Source organism: Macaca mulatta, chromosome 19 (assembly GCF_049350105.2).
Source record: "Macaca mulatta isolate MMU2019108-1 chromosome 19, T2T-MMU8v2.0, whole genome shotgun sequence".
NCBI classification, from domain to species: Eukaryota; Metazoa; Chordata; class Mammalia; order Primates; family Cercopithecidae; genus Macaca; species Macaca mulatta.
The window spans coordinates 8,443,941-8,460,917 of record NC_133424.1 but is presented as its reverse complement, the minus strand read 5'-3'; the positions used below and the strand labels follow the sequence as shown (position 1 = coordinate 8,460,917).

The 16,977-nt window shown below is 55.1% G+C and overlaps 1 protein-coding gene across 32 annotated transcripts in view; it reads right to left on the bottom strand.

Moving 5' to 3' along the window:
- Positions 1 to 2,356: 2,356 nt before the first annotated feature.
- PNPLA6 (patatin like phospholipase domain containing 6) overlaps positions 2,357 to 16,977 on the bottom strand; it is a 28,524-nt gene continuing 13,903 nt past the window's right edge. For 10 of the 32 annotated variants that reach the window (XM_077979740.1, XM_077979729.1, XM_077979737.1 and 7 more), the window contains 19 exons: positions 14,923 to 15,128; positions 14,605 to 14,736; positions 14,394 to 14,517; positions 13,935 to 14,048; positions 13,611 to 13,686; positions 10,425 to 10,565; positions 9,864 to 9,927; positions 9,413 to 9,581; positions 9,061 to 9,243; positions 8,769 to 8,887; positions 8,349 to 8,505; positions 7,552 to 7,668; positions 7,397 to 7,466; positions 6,837 to 6,953; positions 4,970 to 5,271; positions 3,341 to 3,457; positions 2,995 to 3,091; positions 2,789 to 2,898; positions 2,357 to 2,633 (listed from right to left, as the gene is read on the bottom strand). In XM_077979740.1, the coding sequence (XP_077835866.1) occupies positions 2,559 to 2,633; positions 2,789 to 2,898; positions 2,995 to 3,091; positions 3,341 to 3,457; positions 4,970 to 5,271; positions 6,837 to 6,953; positions 7,397 to 7,466; positions 7,552 to 7,668; positions 8,349 to 8,505; positions 8,769 to 8,887; positions 9,061 to 9,243; positions 9,413 to 9,581; positions 9,864 to 9,927; positions 10,425 to 10,565; positions 13,611 to 13,686; positions 13,935 to 14,048; positions 14,394 to 14,517; positions 14,605 to 14,736; positions 14,923 to 15,128 (2,490 nt within the window). In that variant the 3' untranslated portion in view covers positions 2,357 to 2,558. Of the gene's footprint in view, positions 2,634 to 2,788; positions 2,899 to 2,994; positions 3,092 to 3,340; positions 3,458 to 4,969; positions 5,297 to 6,807; positions 7,156 to 7,396; positions 7,467 to 7,551; positions 7,669 to 8,348; positions 8,506 to 8,768; positions 8,888 to 9,060; positions 9,244 to 9,412; positions 9,582 to 9,863; positions 9,928 to 10,424; positions 10,569 to 13,610; positions 13,687 to 13,934; positions 14,049 to 14,393; positions 14,518 to 14,604; positions 14,737 to 14,922; positions 15,129 to 16,977 lie in introns of those variants that run through there. The other 22 variants (XM_077979714.1, XM_015122678.3, XM_077979736.1 and 19 more) reach the window with 5 other exon arrangements.

The following is a 16,977-nucleotide window of genomic DNA, read 5'->3' as shown; positions in this document are numbered from 1 at the left end:
CACTGCACTCCAGCCTGGGCAAAAGAGCAAGATCCTGTCTCTAATAAATAAATAAATAAATAAATAAATAGTTAATTAAAAACTTTAGGCCAGGTGTGGTGGCTCATACCTGTAATCCTAGCACTTTGGGAGGCTGAGGCAGGCAGATCACCTGAGGTCAGGAGTCAGAGACCAGCATGGCCAACATGGTGAAACCCGGTCTCTACTAAAAATATAAAAATTAGCCAGGTGTGTTGGTGGGTGCCTGTAATCCCAGCAACTTGGGAGGCTGAGGTAGAGTAGCTTGAACCCAGGAGGCAGAGGTTGCAGTGAGCCGAGATGGCACCACTGCACTCCATCCTGGGCAACAGAGTGAAACTTTGTCTCAAAAAAAAAAAAAAAAAAAAAAAAAGTTTTATACCTGTAATCCGATCACTTTTGGGAGGCCAAGACAGGCAGATCGCTTGAGGCCAGAAGTTTGAGACCAGCCTGGACAATATAGTGAGACTCCCATCTCTACAAACAAAATAATAATAATAATAACTAGCTGGGTGTGGTGACTCACGCGTGTAGTCCCAGCTACTCAGGAGGTTGAGGCGGAAGGATCACTTGAGCTCGGGAGGTCAAAGCTGCAGTGGGCTGTGATCGCACCACCACACTCCAGCCTGGGTGACACAGTGGGATCTTGTCTCAAAATAATAATAATAGTAGTAATAATAAACAACTAAAACAATAAAAACAAGTGAAGCAACGATGACTAATGAAGTGCTTTAAAGGCGAGGAGACGGGGCCAACAGGGACAGGGAAGTTACTGTACACAGTCTGAAGAGGTGACAGTTAAGGACAGGGTTAGTCAGCTACACAGGGAGTAAAAAGCCCAATTCCAGGCTTTGAGCCAGGAATCGATGGAGAATTTGAGGAATAGAATGAAGCCTGGTACAACTGGAGCCTCGTGAGCCAGGGGGGAAGGAGAGCCAGTTAAGATGCAGACACCAGTAGGTGCCGAACTATGGACTGAACTTTCCCCTTAATGTCCCCCTCCACCCTCAAAACCCAGAGATCTGGAGGGCGCAGGGATATCGGGGGGCTTGGAGGGAAAGACACAGAGGGGGCGTCAGTAGCACCTCGGACAGCACCGTCCCTGTCCATGGTGCTGACAGTTCGAGGCACTGACAGTCGGTGGGAATGTAGAACCGTGCAGCCGCTATGGAAAAGTTTGGCGTTTCCTCAATTCAACACAGAATCTCCATATAACCCAACAATTCCACTCCTGGGCATCTAGCCAAGGAAACTGAAAGCAGGGATCCAGATAGTTGTACACCTGTGTTCACAGCAGCATGAGTCACCATAGCCAAAAGGTGGAAGCAACTCAAGTGTCCAACATATGAACCGATAAACACCACGTGGTCCATTCACACAACGGAATATTATTCAGTCATAAAAACAAAAACAGTTCTGGCCGGTCAAGGCGGCTCACGTCTGTAATCCCAGCACTTTAGGAGGCCAAGGTGGGCGTATCACTTCAGGTCAGGAGTTTGAGACCAGCCTGGGCAACATGGTGAAACCCCGTCTCTACTAAAAATACAAAAATTAAGGCCAGGTGTGGTGGCACATGCCTGTATTCCCAGCACTTTGGGAGGCTGAGGCAGGTGGATGGCTTGAGGCCAGGAGTTTGAGACCAGCCTGGCCAACATGGTGAAACCCCATCTCTAAGAAAAATACAAAAATTAGCCAGGCATGGTAGTGCTCGCCTGTGGCCCCAGCTATCTGGAAGGCTGAGGCATGAGAATCGCTTGAATCCAGGAGCGGGAGGCTGCAATAAGCTGAGATTGCATCACTGCACTGCAGCCTAGGCAACAGAGAGAGACATTGTCTCAAAAATTAAAAAAACAAACAAAACAAAACAAACAAACAAACAAAAACCCAAAACCCCACAAAATTTAGCTGGGCATGGTTGCGGCTGCCTGTAATCCCAGCTACTCAGGAGGCTGAGGCAGGAGAATCGCTTGAACCCGGGAGGCGGAGGTTGCAGTGAGAGGAGATCACGCCACTGTACTCCAGCCTGGGTGACAGAGTGAGACTCTGTCTCAAAGGAGAAAAAAAAAAAAAAGAAATTGAGGGATGCCACATCGGGCCTCCAAGAACACCTGTGAGCTGGGGAGGGTGGCATGGAATGTTTGGCCCTGTGGTCTGGAGTCAGCACTGGCTTCTGAGAGCCAGAGAAGGGGCAGAGTGGGGACAAGAACCTAGTGGGGCCCCGTGTGGATTCTAGAAAGGCACTTCCTGTGGGGGGCAAGCACCAGGTGGTGTCAGACCCCAGCCCCAGCCACCCTGAGCACAGAAGGTGGCTCCCCAACCTAAAGACGACAGGAGGTCATTTCCAAGAGGTGAGTTTATTGGGGGAGGGGACTGGTCAAGTCATCAGTGCAACACGGCATCCCCGCTCAGGGCAGGTCGGTCCAGTGTGTGAGCCCCGGGGGTCAAGGCATAGCAGCAGGAGGGGGAGTGAGCTACCCCCACAGGGCCATCCCCAGCCCAGTCCAGGGGCGGGGGGAAGGGGGTGACCCCTGGCGAGGTCCTCAGGCATCTGTGGTTGAGCCGGGCGGCTCCTGGGGCAGACAGTGTCGGTGCCGGAGAATCGACTTCTCCTCCTCCTGCAGGGACAGGTCACATACACGTCACCCAGCACGGGACACTGATATGTCACTGCGCACATGTCAGCCAGCACCCAGCATCTCAAATACACCCCTCCAACTGTACTCATGACTCTCTGGGGGATGTGAGGGGACCCTGGGCTCCCCACTCTCACCATCTCAGAGGCAGTGCTGGGGCTTGCGCCCTCCGGGGACCCCCCTTCATCCCTCGAGCAGTCGGGTCCGGCGTCCTCCTCATACTCTGTCAGACAATCTGACTCCTCTCCTGGAGTCGGAAAGCAGGGCATGGGTGAGGGGATCAGGGCTGGCCTGTCATCTCCAGCCACTCCCCTCCCTCTTGGGGGTCCCCTGGGCCCCTCACCGTCAGCACAGCCATCGGAGACATAGCTTGTGGGGGGCTCAATCCGGGACACGATCTCTGCCAAGTCGGTGAAGCCAGAGCTTGGGAAGGCAAGCACCTGTGGGGTGACATTGGTGAGGCTCTTGGGGGGGGCCCACAGAGTCTTGGGGCCCCTGGGGGGCCTAGTGGTCCACTGGGGGCTCAGAGGAGATCCTAGGGTGGGAACTCTCTGAAGTCAGCGCAGGTCTGAGAGCTCAGCAAAACCCAGGGATATATGGGGTCATCTGAGGTTTGGGGGAGACTTTAAGGGGGCTTGGGTTCTGGAATCACTGGAGTCAGAGTGGCCCCGGGGGCATCACAGGCTTACGTCTGCACGGCGGCTCTCATTAAGGTCTGCAGACCGCCGGTCTGTGAGCATTTTCTCAATGACGTTGCCACGGCTCCAGCCTCCAAACACTGCCTTCCCGTACTGGTAGCCCACATCCTGCGGGAAGTGAGGGGCTGGGTCCATGTCTGCAACTCCGTTTTGCTTGTCCCCACTCTGTCTGCCCCTTCTCTGGCCCCTTAAAAGCCTGATGCTCTGGGGGAGTTGGCATTTGAGACTCAACCTATTTCAGAGTCAGCTGCACATAGCACACTCCCCCACATATCCCCTGTCCTGTGCTTGACAGACATTACCAATCAATCTCTCCATGTTCTTTCCCACTCAGCCCCATGCAGGGTGTTGGGTAGCAAATAACACAAACTGGTGATATGTGAGCTTATTTTGAAGTCTGCAAACAGGCAGTACATCTGTGGATATTGCCATCTCCCAAGCCCACAGCAAACATCTTGAATTTCTCATGGCATGGCATCCCAGTGAGCCCCCAAGGGACATCACATATTTCTTCTCAGACTCAGGGCTTCTGGGCTGCAGCTACTGATCAATTTTTCTTTTTTAAAATTTTTAAAAATTATTTTTATCTTTAATTTTTTTAATTAATATTATTTTTTGAGACAGAGTCTCACTCTGTCACCCAGGCTGGAGTGCAGTGGCACAATCTTGGCTCACTGCAACCACTGCCTCCCAGGTTCAAGCGATTTATCCTGCTGCAGCCTCTCAAGCAGCTGGGACTATAGGTATGCGCCACCACACCCGGCTACTTTTTGTATATTTAGTAGAGACGAGGTTTCACCTTGTTGACCAGGCTGGTCTTGAACTCCCGACTTCAAGTGATCTGCCCACCTCGGCCTCCCAAAATGCTGGGATTACATGCATGAGCCACTGTGCCTGGCCCTTTCTTTTTCTTAGAGACGGAGTTTTGCTCTGTCTCCCAGGCTGGAGTGCAGTGATACAATCATAGCTCACTGCAGCTTCGAACTCGTGGGCTCAAGTGATCCTCCCACTTTAGTCCCCCGAGTAGCTGGGGTGACAGGCGTGCACAACCACATCCAGCTAATTTTTTATTTTTAATCTTTGTAGAGATGGAGTTTTGCTATGTTGCCCAGGTTGGTCTTGAACTCCTGGCTTCAAGCAATCCTCCCACCTCAGCTTCCCAAGGTGCTGGGATTACAGGCATGAGACACCATGTCTGGCCCCTGATCAGTTTCAATTGGCTTGGGCTATGGCACATTTTTCAGGGTCAGTGGCACATAACACACACACTGCTACATCCCTCTCCTGGACCTGTGGCAGGCATTACTACTTCATCACTAATCTCATTCCCGCCAATGCAGAAATGGCATTAGAAATCACTATACAGTGCTTCTGGGGGGGCAGTTGGCCCATAAAGAGAAAGTTCATACACAGCACATGCACAGCCACACCCCCACCACATCCCCTGCAGACATCACTAATTGATCACTGATCTGTTTTCCAGATTCCAGATAGGATTCCTGGATTTCTCCCGGATTCCTCCCCCTCCTGGATTCCTCCCCTTCACACTGCTCTGAGCTTTAAGTAGCAAAGCTTTGCTGGACCACCTATGCAGGCGCCATGCCACTCCTGCCCACTCACATAGATCTGGTCGAACTTCCCGAAGTCCATGGTCTTGAAGCAGTCGATGGGCGGGCGCAGGTACTCGCAGTAGGAGCTGGACTTGACAACCTCTAGCTGCCGCACGCAGGACACGTAGGCCAGGCGGGACTGGATTTCAGCCATGTCTGGAACCTTCACCTTGTCCGCCCAGGGATTCAGCCGCTTCCACAGCAGCCACCAGCCAGACAGGCTGTCCCCGTAGGTGCTGAGGTCCGTCTCGTCCTGGCTCCCCACATCGATGGCGATGACCGTTTTGGCACCCATGCTGCGGGCGATGTCCGCTGTGGGGTCAGAGGGGTCAGCGGGCTGCTCCTCTCAGGGGCAGGGGGCACAGATGTTCAACCCAGTCCCACAGACGCCATATACAAATGATCACGCAAAAAAAAAAAAAAAAACCCACACATGAAAACAACATGCTGTCATGTACAGGGAATAGAAATGATGCAACTGAAGTTGAAGAGTGGGGTCAGGTGTGGGGAGGTTTTGTTTTATTTTTTGAGAGAGTCTCACTCTGTCGCCCAGGCTGGAGTGCAGTGTATGATCTGGGCTCAGTGCAACCTCCAACTCCTGGGTTCAAGCAACTCTCTTGCCTCAGCCTCCCGAGTAGCTGGGATTAGAGGCACATGCCACTACACTCGGCTAATTTTTGTATTTTTAGTAGAAACCGGGTTTTCACCATGTCGGCCAGGCTGGCCTTGAACCCCTGGCCTCAAGTGATCCACCCGCCTCAGCCTCCCAAAGTGCGGGGATTACAGGCCTGAGCCACTGTGCCCAGCTCAATAAAGCTTTATTTATACAGTCAAACAGAGGGCAGGATTCAGCCTGTGGGCCATAGTTTGCCCATCCCGTCCTATAAGATTGTGAGTATGTGTGCAACTAGCGTACATGTCTATTCGTGTATGCACACTTCTGGGGTGTGAAATTTTAAGTTGTGTACCTGCCCACCTCTCACCTGCACCCATAAAGGTGGCAGGCATGGCTTAACTTGGTCAGAGGTGCCGCATCCTATCTATGTGTGTGCACATCCCTGCATGTTTGAGGGAACGTGAAGGACAAGTGGGACAGACTGGTATACATAGGCAAATGCCCTATTTCACTGACACACGTGTTCATCTGTGCACATGTACCTGTGTGTACACGTGTGTGAGCTCTACCTGCCCGAGAGAAAGCATGTGTGTGTGTAGCCAGTGTGCACACATATGAATGTTGCATTCCACCTGCATGTCCCCTGATGTGCGTGTGGACATGGGCACCTGTCCCTCTTGTACGTACATCCACTTGTGCATAACAGCACGCCAGGAGGTAGATGTAGATTTCTTTTTTTTTTCTTTGAGTCGGAGTTTCAGTCTTGTCACCCAGGCTGGAGTGCAATGGCACAACCTCGGCTCACTGCAACCTCTGCATCTTGGGTTCAAGTGATTCTCCTGCCTCAGCCTCCTGAGTAGCTGGGATTACAGGTGCCCGCCACCATGTCCGGTTAATTTTTTGTATTTTTAGTAGAGACGGGGTTTCACCATGTTGGCCAGGCAGATCTCAAACTCCTGACCTCAGGTAATATGCCTGCCTCAGGCCTCCCAAACTGCTGGGATTCCAGGCTGAGCCACCGCACCGGCCAGGATGTAGATTTCAACTGCACATGTCGCTGTCCACAGGCACCTCCATGTGCACGTGACTGTATGTGTCATACACGTGACTGTATGTGTGTGTGTGTGTGTGTGTGTCTGCACCCCTGCACGGGTGGCTTTGGCATGTGTCCCGTCGTTGAGCCTGTCTGTGTGCCCGTGCGTGTGTGTGTGTGTGGTGCGGGAGGTGCTTGCGTGTGTGGGTGGTGCGGGCAGCCACTTGCCTGGCAGGTTGTTGATGTAGCCGCCATCCATGAGTAGGTGCCCGTCCTTGGGGTCGCACAGCGGCGGCAGGTAGCCCGATAGCGTCATGCTGGCGCGCACATACCGCCACAGGGAGCCTGCGCGGTGGGACACACAGACACAGACACGCACAGACACGCTCAGACACTCCGGAGGCCCGGCCAGCCCGGCGGGCTTGCTGACCTGGGACGTTGTTAACGTAGCACCCATCCACCAGCAGGTGCCCGTCCTTGGGGTCGCACAGTGGGGGCAGGTAGGGGCAGTAGGAGGCGCTGGCCCGGATGTAACGCCACACACAGCCTGTGGGGATGGCGTGACGGGGGTAAGGCGCCCGACGAGTCTCCCTGCTCCCCTCCGCCGAGGACGGACGTACCTGGGGTCTCCGGGGCATTAGTGGGTGGCGGTTAGTGGTCGGCGATCGGGCCAGGGTGGACGGTCACTCGTGTTAACAACGTCCCAGATGTTCAGCGGCCCTCCCGGAAGCATCCCCCCAACCCCACGTGGTGTCAGCGGTTGCTGCAGGCTGGGCGGGGACACCCACCATCTTTGTGGACTCGCATGGCTGAGGCGGTGATATCTGTGGTCACGTTGAAGTAAGGCAGCCACAGGTCCTGCGGGGACAGGGATCAAGGTGGGGGAGGAGCAGGGGACTCCTTCGAGGAGGCGCAGGCAGGGCAGGGGACGGGGTGGGCCTACCTCAATCTGTTTATCCTGGAAGACCCGGTGGATGCTGCGGTTAAAGGCAGACCCAGTGAACATGGAGGTAACTGGGTATGTGAGGTCCAACACAGGTTCCAGCACTGAAGTCATGCTCTAGGGACAAGGGCGCCAGACAGGGTCAAATAGGAGTCACGTGGGGTCACAGATAAGGTTCACCAATAGGGGGTGAGCAAGGAGCACTTAGGGGCCAGGTGCAGTGGCTCACGCTGGTAATCCCAGCACTTTGGAGGCCAACGTGGGCAGATTACTTGAGGCCAGGAGTTCGAAAGCAGCCTAGCCATCATGGTGAAACCTCATCTCTACTAAAATACAAAAAAATTTGCCGGGCTGGTGGGGCGCGCCTGTAATTCCAGCTACTCAGGAGGCTGAGGCGGATAAATCACTCCAATCTGGGAGGTGGAGGTTGCAGTGAGCCAAGATCGCGCCACTGCACTCCAGCCTGGGCGACAGAGCGAGACTCAGTCTCAACAACAACAAAAAAAGGAGCATTTAGGGATGATGTGGTCACCCAAGGCCGTTCACAAAGCGGTCACCAAGGGCCCTGGGTGCTCTAGTTGGGGGTTATGGGTTAGGGTCAGTAAACAGGAGGTCCCAAAATGGTTACCCAGAGTTCTAGAAGCATATCTATAAAAGTCCGAACAGCTGGGGTTTACAGTTTGAATCAGGAAGGGTAACCCTGACCCCGGAGTCTCCCCCATGGGATCAGATTAGGGTGGAGCCACGGGTTTTATGGCACTCCTGGGGTGCAGCAACCCCTCCTCCCAACGCCACACCTTGGCCCACTCCCGGGCGCGCTGCTTCGTGCGGCTGGCGCTGCGCTCCTCCGCGTACAACGCTCCGATGAAAGAGCCAATGGACGTGCCGCCCACTAGGTCCACGGGGACCCCCGCCTCCTCTAATGCCTTTAGCACTCCGATGTGCGAGCAGCCCCTGCCGGGAAAGTGGGCCCCAGTGATCCGCTAGGCCCCAGCAGCAGGAACTCCCCTGCCCCCACCTCCTCCCACCTTCCACACTGCTAAGGAACAAAGGACCCGCCCCTACCCATGGGGTCTCTCACTGGGAGGAAGCTCCACCCTCGGACACCCAGGCCCCGCCTCCAGGAGCAAGCCCCGCCCCCACGGTTTTTCCCAGGAAGGAAGCTCCACCCCCGGATTTCCAGGCCCCGCCCCCAGAGAGCAAGCCCCGCCCCTCACCTGGCCCCGCCCCCGCCCAGCACAAGGGCAATGGTGTTCCCTGTGAGCACCCTCGCCAAGCGGGAGAAGTCGCTGTGCCGGTCCGCACGCCTGGAGAAAACCTTCTCGTAGAGCTCATGCTGGGATGGGGGAGATAGCCGCGACCGAGGAGCATGAGGGCGGGGTCCGGCGGATCCCCCAGGGGCACTCTGACCTTCGAGCCCGTCCTCAACTCTCCCAGGTCCCGCCCCAATCTCCCAGGCCACGCCCGGTAGCCACGCCCCTGGAAGGTGGGGGCCGGCCCGCTCCTCACCAGCTTGGCAGGGCTGCGGCGCGAGAACAGGCGGCGCGGACAGCGCAGGTGCAGGTGCCCCGAGCACCAGCTGCGCATGTTGAGCCACTCCACGGTGCGCGTGGGGCCCGCGCCCTCCTCTCGGTGGAGCAGGACGAGCTGCTTAAGGGCACGCACTGCCGTGTTCTCCAGCATTTGCTCCAGCTGCGGAAGATGGACGGCAGAGGTCACCAGCCGCCCCACTACCACCTGGCCACACCTGGGTCCCTGATCGCCTACCCCCACGGCGAGGGTGCACGTGGCCTGGTGCAGGCACGGAAGGGCAAAGGACGGGGCCCAAGGTGGGTGAAATCAGGGGGCACAGCCTTCCAACCTGGCCGAGGGTGGGCTCCTGGTCCCCCAGGCCCACGATGAGGATGCAGTCGGCCTGTCGCAGGCAGCGCACGGTCCAGGGCGTCAGCGAGGCGTCCGTCTGGTAAAGTACGATACGGTGTGCATCCTCCTGCTGGGCCAGCCACCCTGACAGCCGGAACTCTTGGATGCTAGGGTAGGATGAGGGCAGCGTCATCCTGAGGCTAGCCTGGGTTCAGTGTGCTCCCCGAGACCACAGAGCTCCGTTGCTGGGAGAAACTTAGACACCCAAAACCCCACCATGGAAGTCCATGCCCTGGTGGGCAGATTCACACCACTGCGAAACTCCCCATTGACCTACGGGTAGGACGCATGCTCCGTGGCTTGAAGCCGAGAACTTGAACTCAGGTCTGAAAGAATTTGAGGCTCCAGGCCCACCCATTACCCTACCCACTCCCTTCTGCAACACACACCTATCCAGTGCGGAGGCCCCCAGGCGTGCCCGGATGATGTCACTGTTAAGCAGTAGCGTCGGACCTAGGGGTAGGTGGGGAAGGGAGGCTGGGAACCATGGTCCACAGGGCTGGGGCCTCACTCAGAAAAGAATATCCATTACCCCAACCCGGTGGCCCTGTTCCCCTCCACCCCCCAAATGACCTACCCGAACATCTTTTTTTTTTTTTTTTTTTTTTTTGAGACGGAGTCTCGCTCTGTCACCCAGGCTGGAGTGCAGTGGCCCAATCTCGGCTCACTGCAAGCTCCGCCTCCAGGGTTCACGCCATTCTCCTGCCTCAGCCTCCCGAGTAGCTGGGACTACAGGCGCCCACAACCGCGCCCGGCTAATTTTTTGTATTTTTAGTAGAGACGGGGTTTCACCATGGTCTCGATCTCCTGACCTTGTGATCCGCCCGCCTCGGCCTCCCAAAGTGCTGGGATTACAGGCGTGAGCCACCGCGCCCGGCTACCCGAACATCTTTCACTCACTAATGTCCCACCCACGGCCAGCCCCCACCCATGACCCTCACCCCACTGACCAATGGCCTGCAGGGCATGCTGCAGCTCCAGCGTGAAGGCCACCATGGGGACCTCAGCACACACGGGCAGGACTGCCACCGTTGCCAGGTTGCTGGCTGGGTTGGTGAGTTCCGAGTGTGGGGGCACACCCAGCCCAGAGCCTGCTGAGAACCCAGTGGATGAGATTTGTGGTGCAAACCTGTGTCTAGAGAGCTGAACCCTCCTCCTCCTCCTCTTCTTCCTCTTCCTCCTCATCTGAAGTTCCTGCTCCTCTGCTCCCAGACTGCAGCCTCCAGCTGCCCAGTCTTGACTCTACCATACTGAAAACCATGGGTCTGGTCCTAGACCCCCAGCCTTAACTACTATCCCCTCTTTTGTTAAAACCTGGCCATCCACCCTCCACTTTGGGCCCTGATCACCTCAGTGGGATCCATTACACAACTCTACAACCATTCAGATTCACTATGCTTGGGAGATCAATTGGCCAGTGTCCCTGCCCCATTCTGGTCTTGGTTCCTCTGTCTAATGGGGGACCTGAACACAAAACGAGGCAGAAATAAAGCTACTTTTAGCCTGGTCAACATGGAGAAACACTACTCTACTAAAAATATAAAACAATTAGCCAGGCGTGGTGGCTCAAGCCTGTAATCCCAGCTACTTGGGAGGCTGAGGCAGCAGAATCACTTGAACCCAGGAGGCAGAGGTTGCAGTGAGTCAAGATCATGCCACTGCACTCCAGCCTGGGCTACAGAGCGAAACCCTGTCTTAAAAAAAGGAAAAGAAATGACAAAGACAAGAAAAGAAAAGGAAGTAAAGCTACTTTCGACCCATCTGTTGCTTCCCAGCTTCTCCACTAACAGCCTAGACCAAGCTGTCAACTCCCATATCTTGCCTAGACCTCTCGTTTTCTCCTTACTGGTGGAATCCTTCTTCCCATGTAACAATCTAAATAAGCTCAAATGCCTGTCCACAGCCCCTAGCCCCTATGTGACTTACCCCCCAACTCCTGCCACCTCTCCCCTTGATCACTTTCCTCCTCTCAGTGCTTCGAAACCACCAGCCACCCTGTGCAGCATCCCTGGTTTCTCTTTCATGTCTGGCCCCATCTCATTTGTCGTCTCAGCTCACTGTCTTTAGAAAAGCCTCTTCCTCCCTCCCTCCCTCCCTCCGTCAGCCACACACCATCATGACCCTCTTTTGTCTTCTAGATATTGTTTTGTTTTGTTTTGTTTTGTTTTTGAGACAGAGTCTCGATTTGTCGCCCAGGCTGGAGTGCAGTGGCGCGATCTTGGCTCACTGCAAGCTCCGCCTCCCGGGTTCACACCATTCTCCTGCCTCTGCCTCCCATGTAGCTGGGACTACAGGCGCCCGCCACCACGCCCAGCTAATTATTTTGTATTTTTAGTACAGACGGGGTTTCACTGTGTTAGCCAGGATGGTCTCGATCTCCTGACCTCATGATCTGCCCGCCTCGGCCTCCCAAAGTGCTGGGATTACAGGCGTTAGCCACTGTGCCCAGCCAATATTGTATTCTTTATCTGTAATTTCTTTCCTTCTTTTTCTTTTCTTTGTTTTTTTTTTTTTGAGATGGAGTTTCACTCTTGTTGCCCAGGCTGGAGTGCAATGGCACAGGCTCCGCTCACTGCAACCTCCGCATCCCGGGTTCAAGTGCTTCTCCTGCCTCAGCCTTCCACCATGCCCAACTAATTTTTGAACGTTTAGTAGAGATGAGTTTCACCATGTTGGCCAGGCTGGTCTCGAACCCCTGACCTCAAGTGATTCATCTGCCTCGGCCTCCCAAAGTGCTGAGATTACAGGCGTGAGCCAGGCCTCTAATTTCTTAAAGATGTCTTTTCTGCCACTACTGCCCTGCCCCTGCCTCGGGGGATCTAGGGGTCAGGGCCAATTGGGTAGAGCCCCTGGAGGGAAAAGGGGTATCTAGGTTGCTGGGCTGGCCCAGAATCTGGCTGCCACAATGTAGAAACTCAGGCCCACATTTCAGCAGGCCTCCAACCCCATTGCACGCCCCATTCTGTTCTAGCTCATTGAAATCACAGGCTGAGACACGGGCTACATCTCCCAGCATGCTGTAACTTCAGAAGGCAAGGTGCCCAGAGTCCTAAACAACAATCCACAGACTATTTTCCATCACGGTATGGGAAGTTTTGTTTGTTTGCTGTTTTATGTTTTCTGAAACAGGCTCTAGCTCTGTCGTCCAGGCTGGAGTACAGTGGCACGATCACAGCTCACTGCAGCCTCAACCTCCGGGCTCAAGCAATCAATCCTCCCGCCTCAGCCTCCCGAGTGGCTGAGACTACAGGTATGTATCACCACGCCCAGCTAACGTTTGAAAATTTTCGGCCGGGTATGGTGGCTCATACCTGTAATCCTAGCACTATGGGAGGCCGAGGCGGGCGGATCACAAGGTCAGGAGATCCAGACCATCCTGGCTAACACGGTAAAACCCCGTCTCTACTAAAAACGCAAAAATTTAGCCGGGCGTGGCGGCGGGCGCCTGTAGTCCCAGCTACTAGGGAGGCTGAGGCAGGAGAATGGCGTGAACCCTGGAGGCGGAGCTTGCAGTGAGCCGAGATCACGCCACTGCACTCCAGCCTGGGCGACAGAGCGAGACGCCATCTCAAAAAAAAAAAAAAAGAAAAAAAAAAAAAGAAAAAGAAAAAGAAATAAAAAAAAGAAAAGAAATTTCTGTAGAGACGGGTGGTCCTACTGTGTTGCCCAGAGTGGTTTCAAACTCAATCTCCTGGGCTAAAGCAAGCCTCCTGCCTCAGCTTCCCAAAATGCTGAGATTACAGGCGTAAGCCATCACGACCGGCCTTGCCATCATATTCTGATCTAGGACTCCCTTTCTCTCTACATCCAAGCCATGGACTTCCCCAGCAAGCCCAGACTCCCGGGCAGACTCCGCCGCCTAAGACTCCATCCCTGGCACCACTGATTCACTTTCCAGCCCATTAACTAGCACGCCTGGGGTCAAGGACTCTGTTTCCCAGCATGCTCACGAACACGAACTCCATTCCCCAGCATGCACTGCACCTCGGTCCTACTTCGGGTTTGAAACCCGCAGGGGCATGATTTCTTCGCGGAACTCCATTTCCCAGCATCCCTCAGGAAGAAGGCGTCCCTCCCAGCATGCTCTGGACGCGGGACTACATCTCCCAGCACGCTCCGGGCCGGCCGGCTCTCACCTGGGAAGGGTCCTTGCAGCTGCTGCAAATTTCCTAGAATTTTCTGGCTCAGCAGGTGGATAAGACGGGTCACAACCTGGGGGCGTTGGAGGCCGGCATTTCAGTGAGACCCGGGAAGCAGCTGTCCAGGTCCCACCTCTCCCTCCTCTGCCGGGGCTCCTGGGTCCCCGTTACCTGAGTCCCACCCCCAAGAGCCCCGCCCTTACTCTCTCGCCTTGGCACCTCCCTCGGCCCCCGTCCCTCCGGAAGCCCCTCCCACACGCTAGGCCCGGTCCCCCCGGGGTCCGGCCTCCGGCCCTCTGCCCCGCCCACAACAGGGCGTACCTGCGGGTACCGGCGTTTGATGTGACCCAAGGTGCCCTCGGGAAGCTTGGCCAGCTCCGTGTCTCGCACCGCGTGCACCGTCGTGGCTCGCGGCTGCCGGGTCAGCGCCTCCACCTGGGGAGCCGTGTGCATAATTGAGGCTGCTTGGGTGGGGAATGGGGAGGCCGAAGATTGGTGGAGAGGGGGCTGTACTGCCCCATCTAGGGCTCCCCTGCAATGGGGGTGCAGGGAAGCAAGCCTCGCTCGCTACCCATTAGAGGTCCGAGAAGAGGGAGAGGACAGGGATACACGACAGGCGGAATCCCCTTTTCCGACGAAATGAGGTCTGGGAGGGGAGCGGACTGGGTGACGTCAGAGGTCGGGAGCTGCATTCACCACTTTACCCGGGATGATGTGTGTGTGTTGTGTGGGGATTGGCCTGGAAAAGGCCAGAGGTCAGTGGGTGGGGGCCGCGCTCACCACGCCGATGAGGTCGCCGCGGCCGTACTCGCCCACCAGCTCCTTCTTGCCACTGCCTCGCTGGATCACGCTACGCAGCCGTCCATTGAGCACGATGTAAGTGCAGTCGGAGCGGTCCCCCTGCCTGAGTGGGCGTGGAGATCAGCAAGGTCTGACCACCCCCAAGTCCCCACCCCTAGGCCGGGCCTGAGCAGCGTGGTGGAAGCTGCACCTGTACAGCGCGCGTCCCGCCTCCACTGCCGTCCAGTCGATGGCGAAGTCCATCTGGCGTACGAAGGGCGACATCCTGGCTGCCACCGTGTGCGCCGCGCTCAGCACCACACTGGGCTGTGCGCGCATGATCCTGCAGGGATAGACTTGGGATGAAAGAGCAAGGCCTCAAAATTGCCCTACACCGGCGCCGGGGGGCCAGATCTGGAGGGTCCCTTCTGCTCTTCCAGGAGTGAGGTTGAGGGATGGGGTCCTGGCCACTCTCACGGGTTGGGGGTCCTCCGAGTGCCACCCCCACTCCAACCTCAGGCCGTCATACTCGTAGAAGTCGGACTTGGAGATCCGCAGGAAGGTGCAGTCGCGCTGGGCTCGCAGCGTGAAGATGAGAGGTTCGCCAGTGAGCACCGCCAGCTGCCCCACCAGCTCCCCGGGCTGCGCTACAAACAGGCACACGTCCTCCGCCTTGTCAATCATGCGCTGGTACACGTGCAGGCAGCCCCAGAGCACGAAGTGCAGGCTCACGTCCTGTGCGGGCAGGGGATGTGATGAACACAGAACCCGGACAGCGTGGACCCCCAGCTCAGGTCAACGTGCTCCACAGAAAAACATTAAAGAAGGAAGGAAGGGTTAAGAAAAATATGAAGGCGCAGGACGCGGTGGCTCAAGCCTGTAATCCCAGCACTTTGGGAGGCCGAGACGGGCGGATCACGAGGTCAGGAGATCGAGACCATCCTGGCTAACACGGTGAAACCCCGTCTCTACTAAAAACACAAAAAACTAGCCGGGCGAGGTGGCGGGTGCCTGTAGTCCCAGCTACTCAGGAGGCTGAGGCAGGAGAATGGCGTAAACCCGGGAAGCGGAGCTTGCAGTGAGCTGAGATCCGGCCACTACACTCCAGCCTGGGCAACAGAGCGAGACTCCGTCTCAAAAAAAAAAGAAAAAAAAAGAGAAAAATACGAAGGCGCAGGACGTGGTGGCTCACGACTATAATCCCAGTGCTTTGGGAGGCCGAGGCAGGGGAGTCATTTGAGGCCAGGAATTCGAGACCAGCTTGGCCAACGTGGCGAAACCCGTCTCCACTAAAATAAAAAAATTAGGTGGGCGTCGTAGCACATGTCTGTAATTCCAGCTACTCAGGAAGCTGCGGCAGGAGAATTGCCTGAACCTGGAAGGCGGAGGCTGCAGTGAGCTGAGATCATGCCACTGCACTCCAGCCTGGGCAACAGAGTGAGACACTGTCTTAAAAAAAAAGAAGAAGAAGAAGGCCAGGCGCGGTTGCTGACGCCTGTAATCCCAGCACTTTGGGAGGCCCAGGTGGGTGGATCACGAGGTCCGGAGATTGAGACTGTCCTGGATAACGCGGTGAAACCCCGTCTCTACTGAAAATACAAAAAATTAGCCGGGCACCGTGGCGGGCGCCTGTAGTTCCAGCAACTCGGGAGTCTGAGGCAGGAGAATGGCGTGAACCCGGGAAGCAGAGCTTGCAGTGAGCTGAGATCACACCACAGCACTCCAGCCTGGGCGACAGAGTGAGACTCCGTCTCAAAAAAAAAAAGAAAAGAAAAAGAAAAAGAAAAACATGGAGGACAGAATAAAGACTTTGGATATGAGCAGCATCTATATATACATATAAATACATATAAAAACATATAAAAATATTTTTACATAGATTATAGATGAGCAGCATCTTTCTCTATCTATGTGTATATATATGTGTGTGCATATATATATATATGTACCATATACCCAGGATTCAACCAACCTTGGATCTAAAATATTCAAGAAAAAAAATTGCACCTGCGCAGACCATTTACAGACTATTTTTCCCCATTATTCCCTAAATAATACAGCATAATGACTATTTACATAGCATTTACATTGTATTAGGTATTATAAGTAATCTCGAGATGATTTAAAGCGAGCTTGTCCACCCTGCAGCCCACAGGCTGCTTGTGGCCCAGGCTGGCTTCGAATTTGGCCCAACACAAATTCATAAACTTTGTTAAAACATTATGGAATTTTTTTTGTGTGTGTGATCTTTTTTCTTTTAGCTCATCAGCTATCTTTAGTGTTGTTTGCTTGTTTGTTTTGAGACGGTGTCTTGCTCTGTCGCCCAGGCTGGAGTGCAGTGGTGCAAACTCGGCTCACTGCAACCTCTACCTCCAGAGGTCAAGTGATTCTCCTTCCTCAGCCTCCCAAGTAGCTGGGATTAAAGGTGCCTGCCACATGCCCGGCTAATTTTTGTATTTTTAGTAGAGACGGGGTTTCACCATGTTGGCCAGGCTGGTCTCGAACTCCTGACCTCAGTGATCCACCTGCCTCAGCCTCTCAAAATGCTGGGATTACAGGTGTGTGCCACTACGCCCAGCTAGTG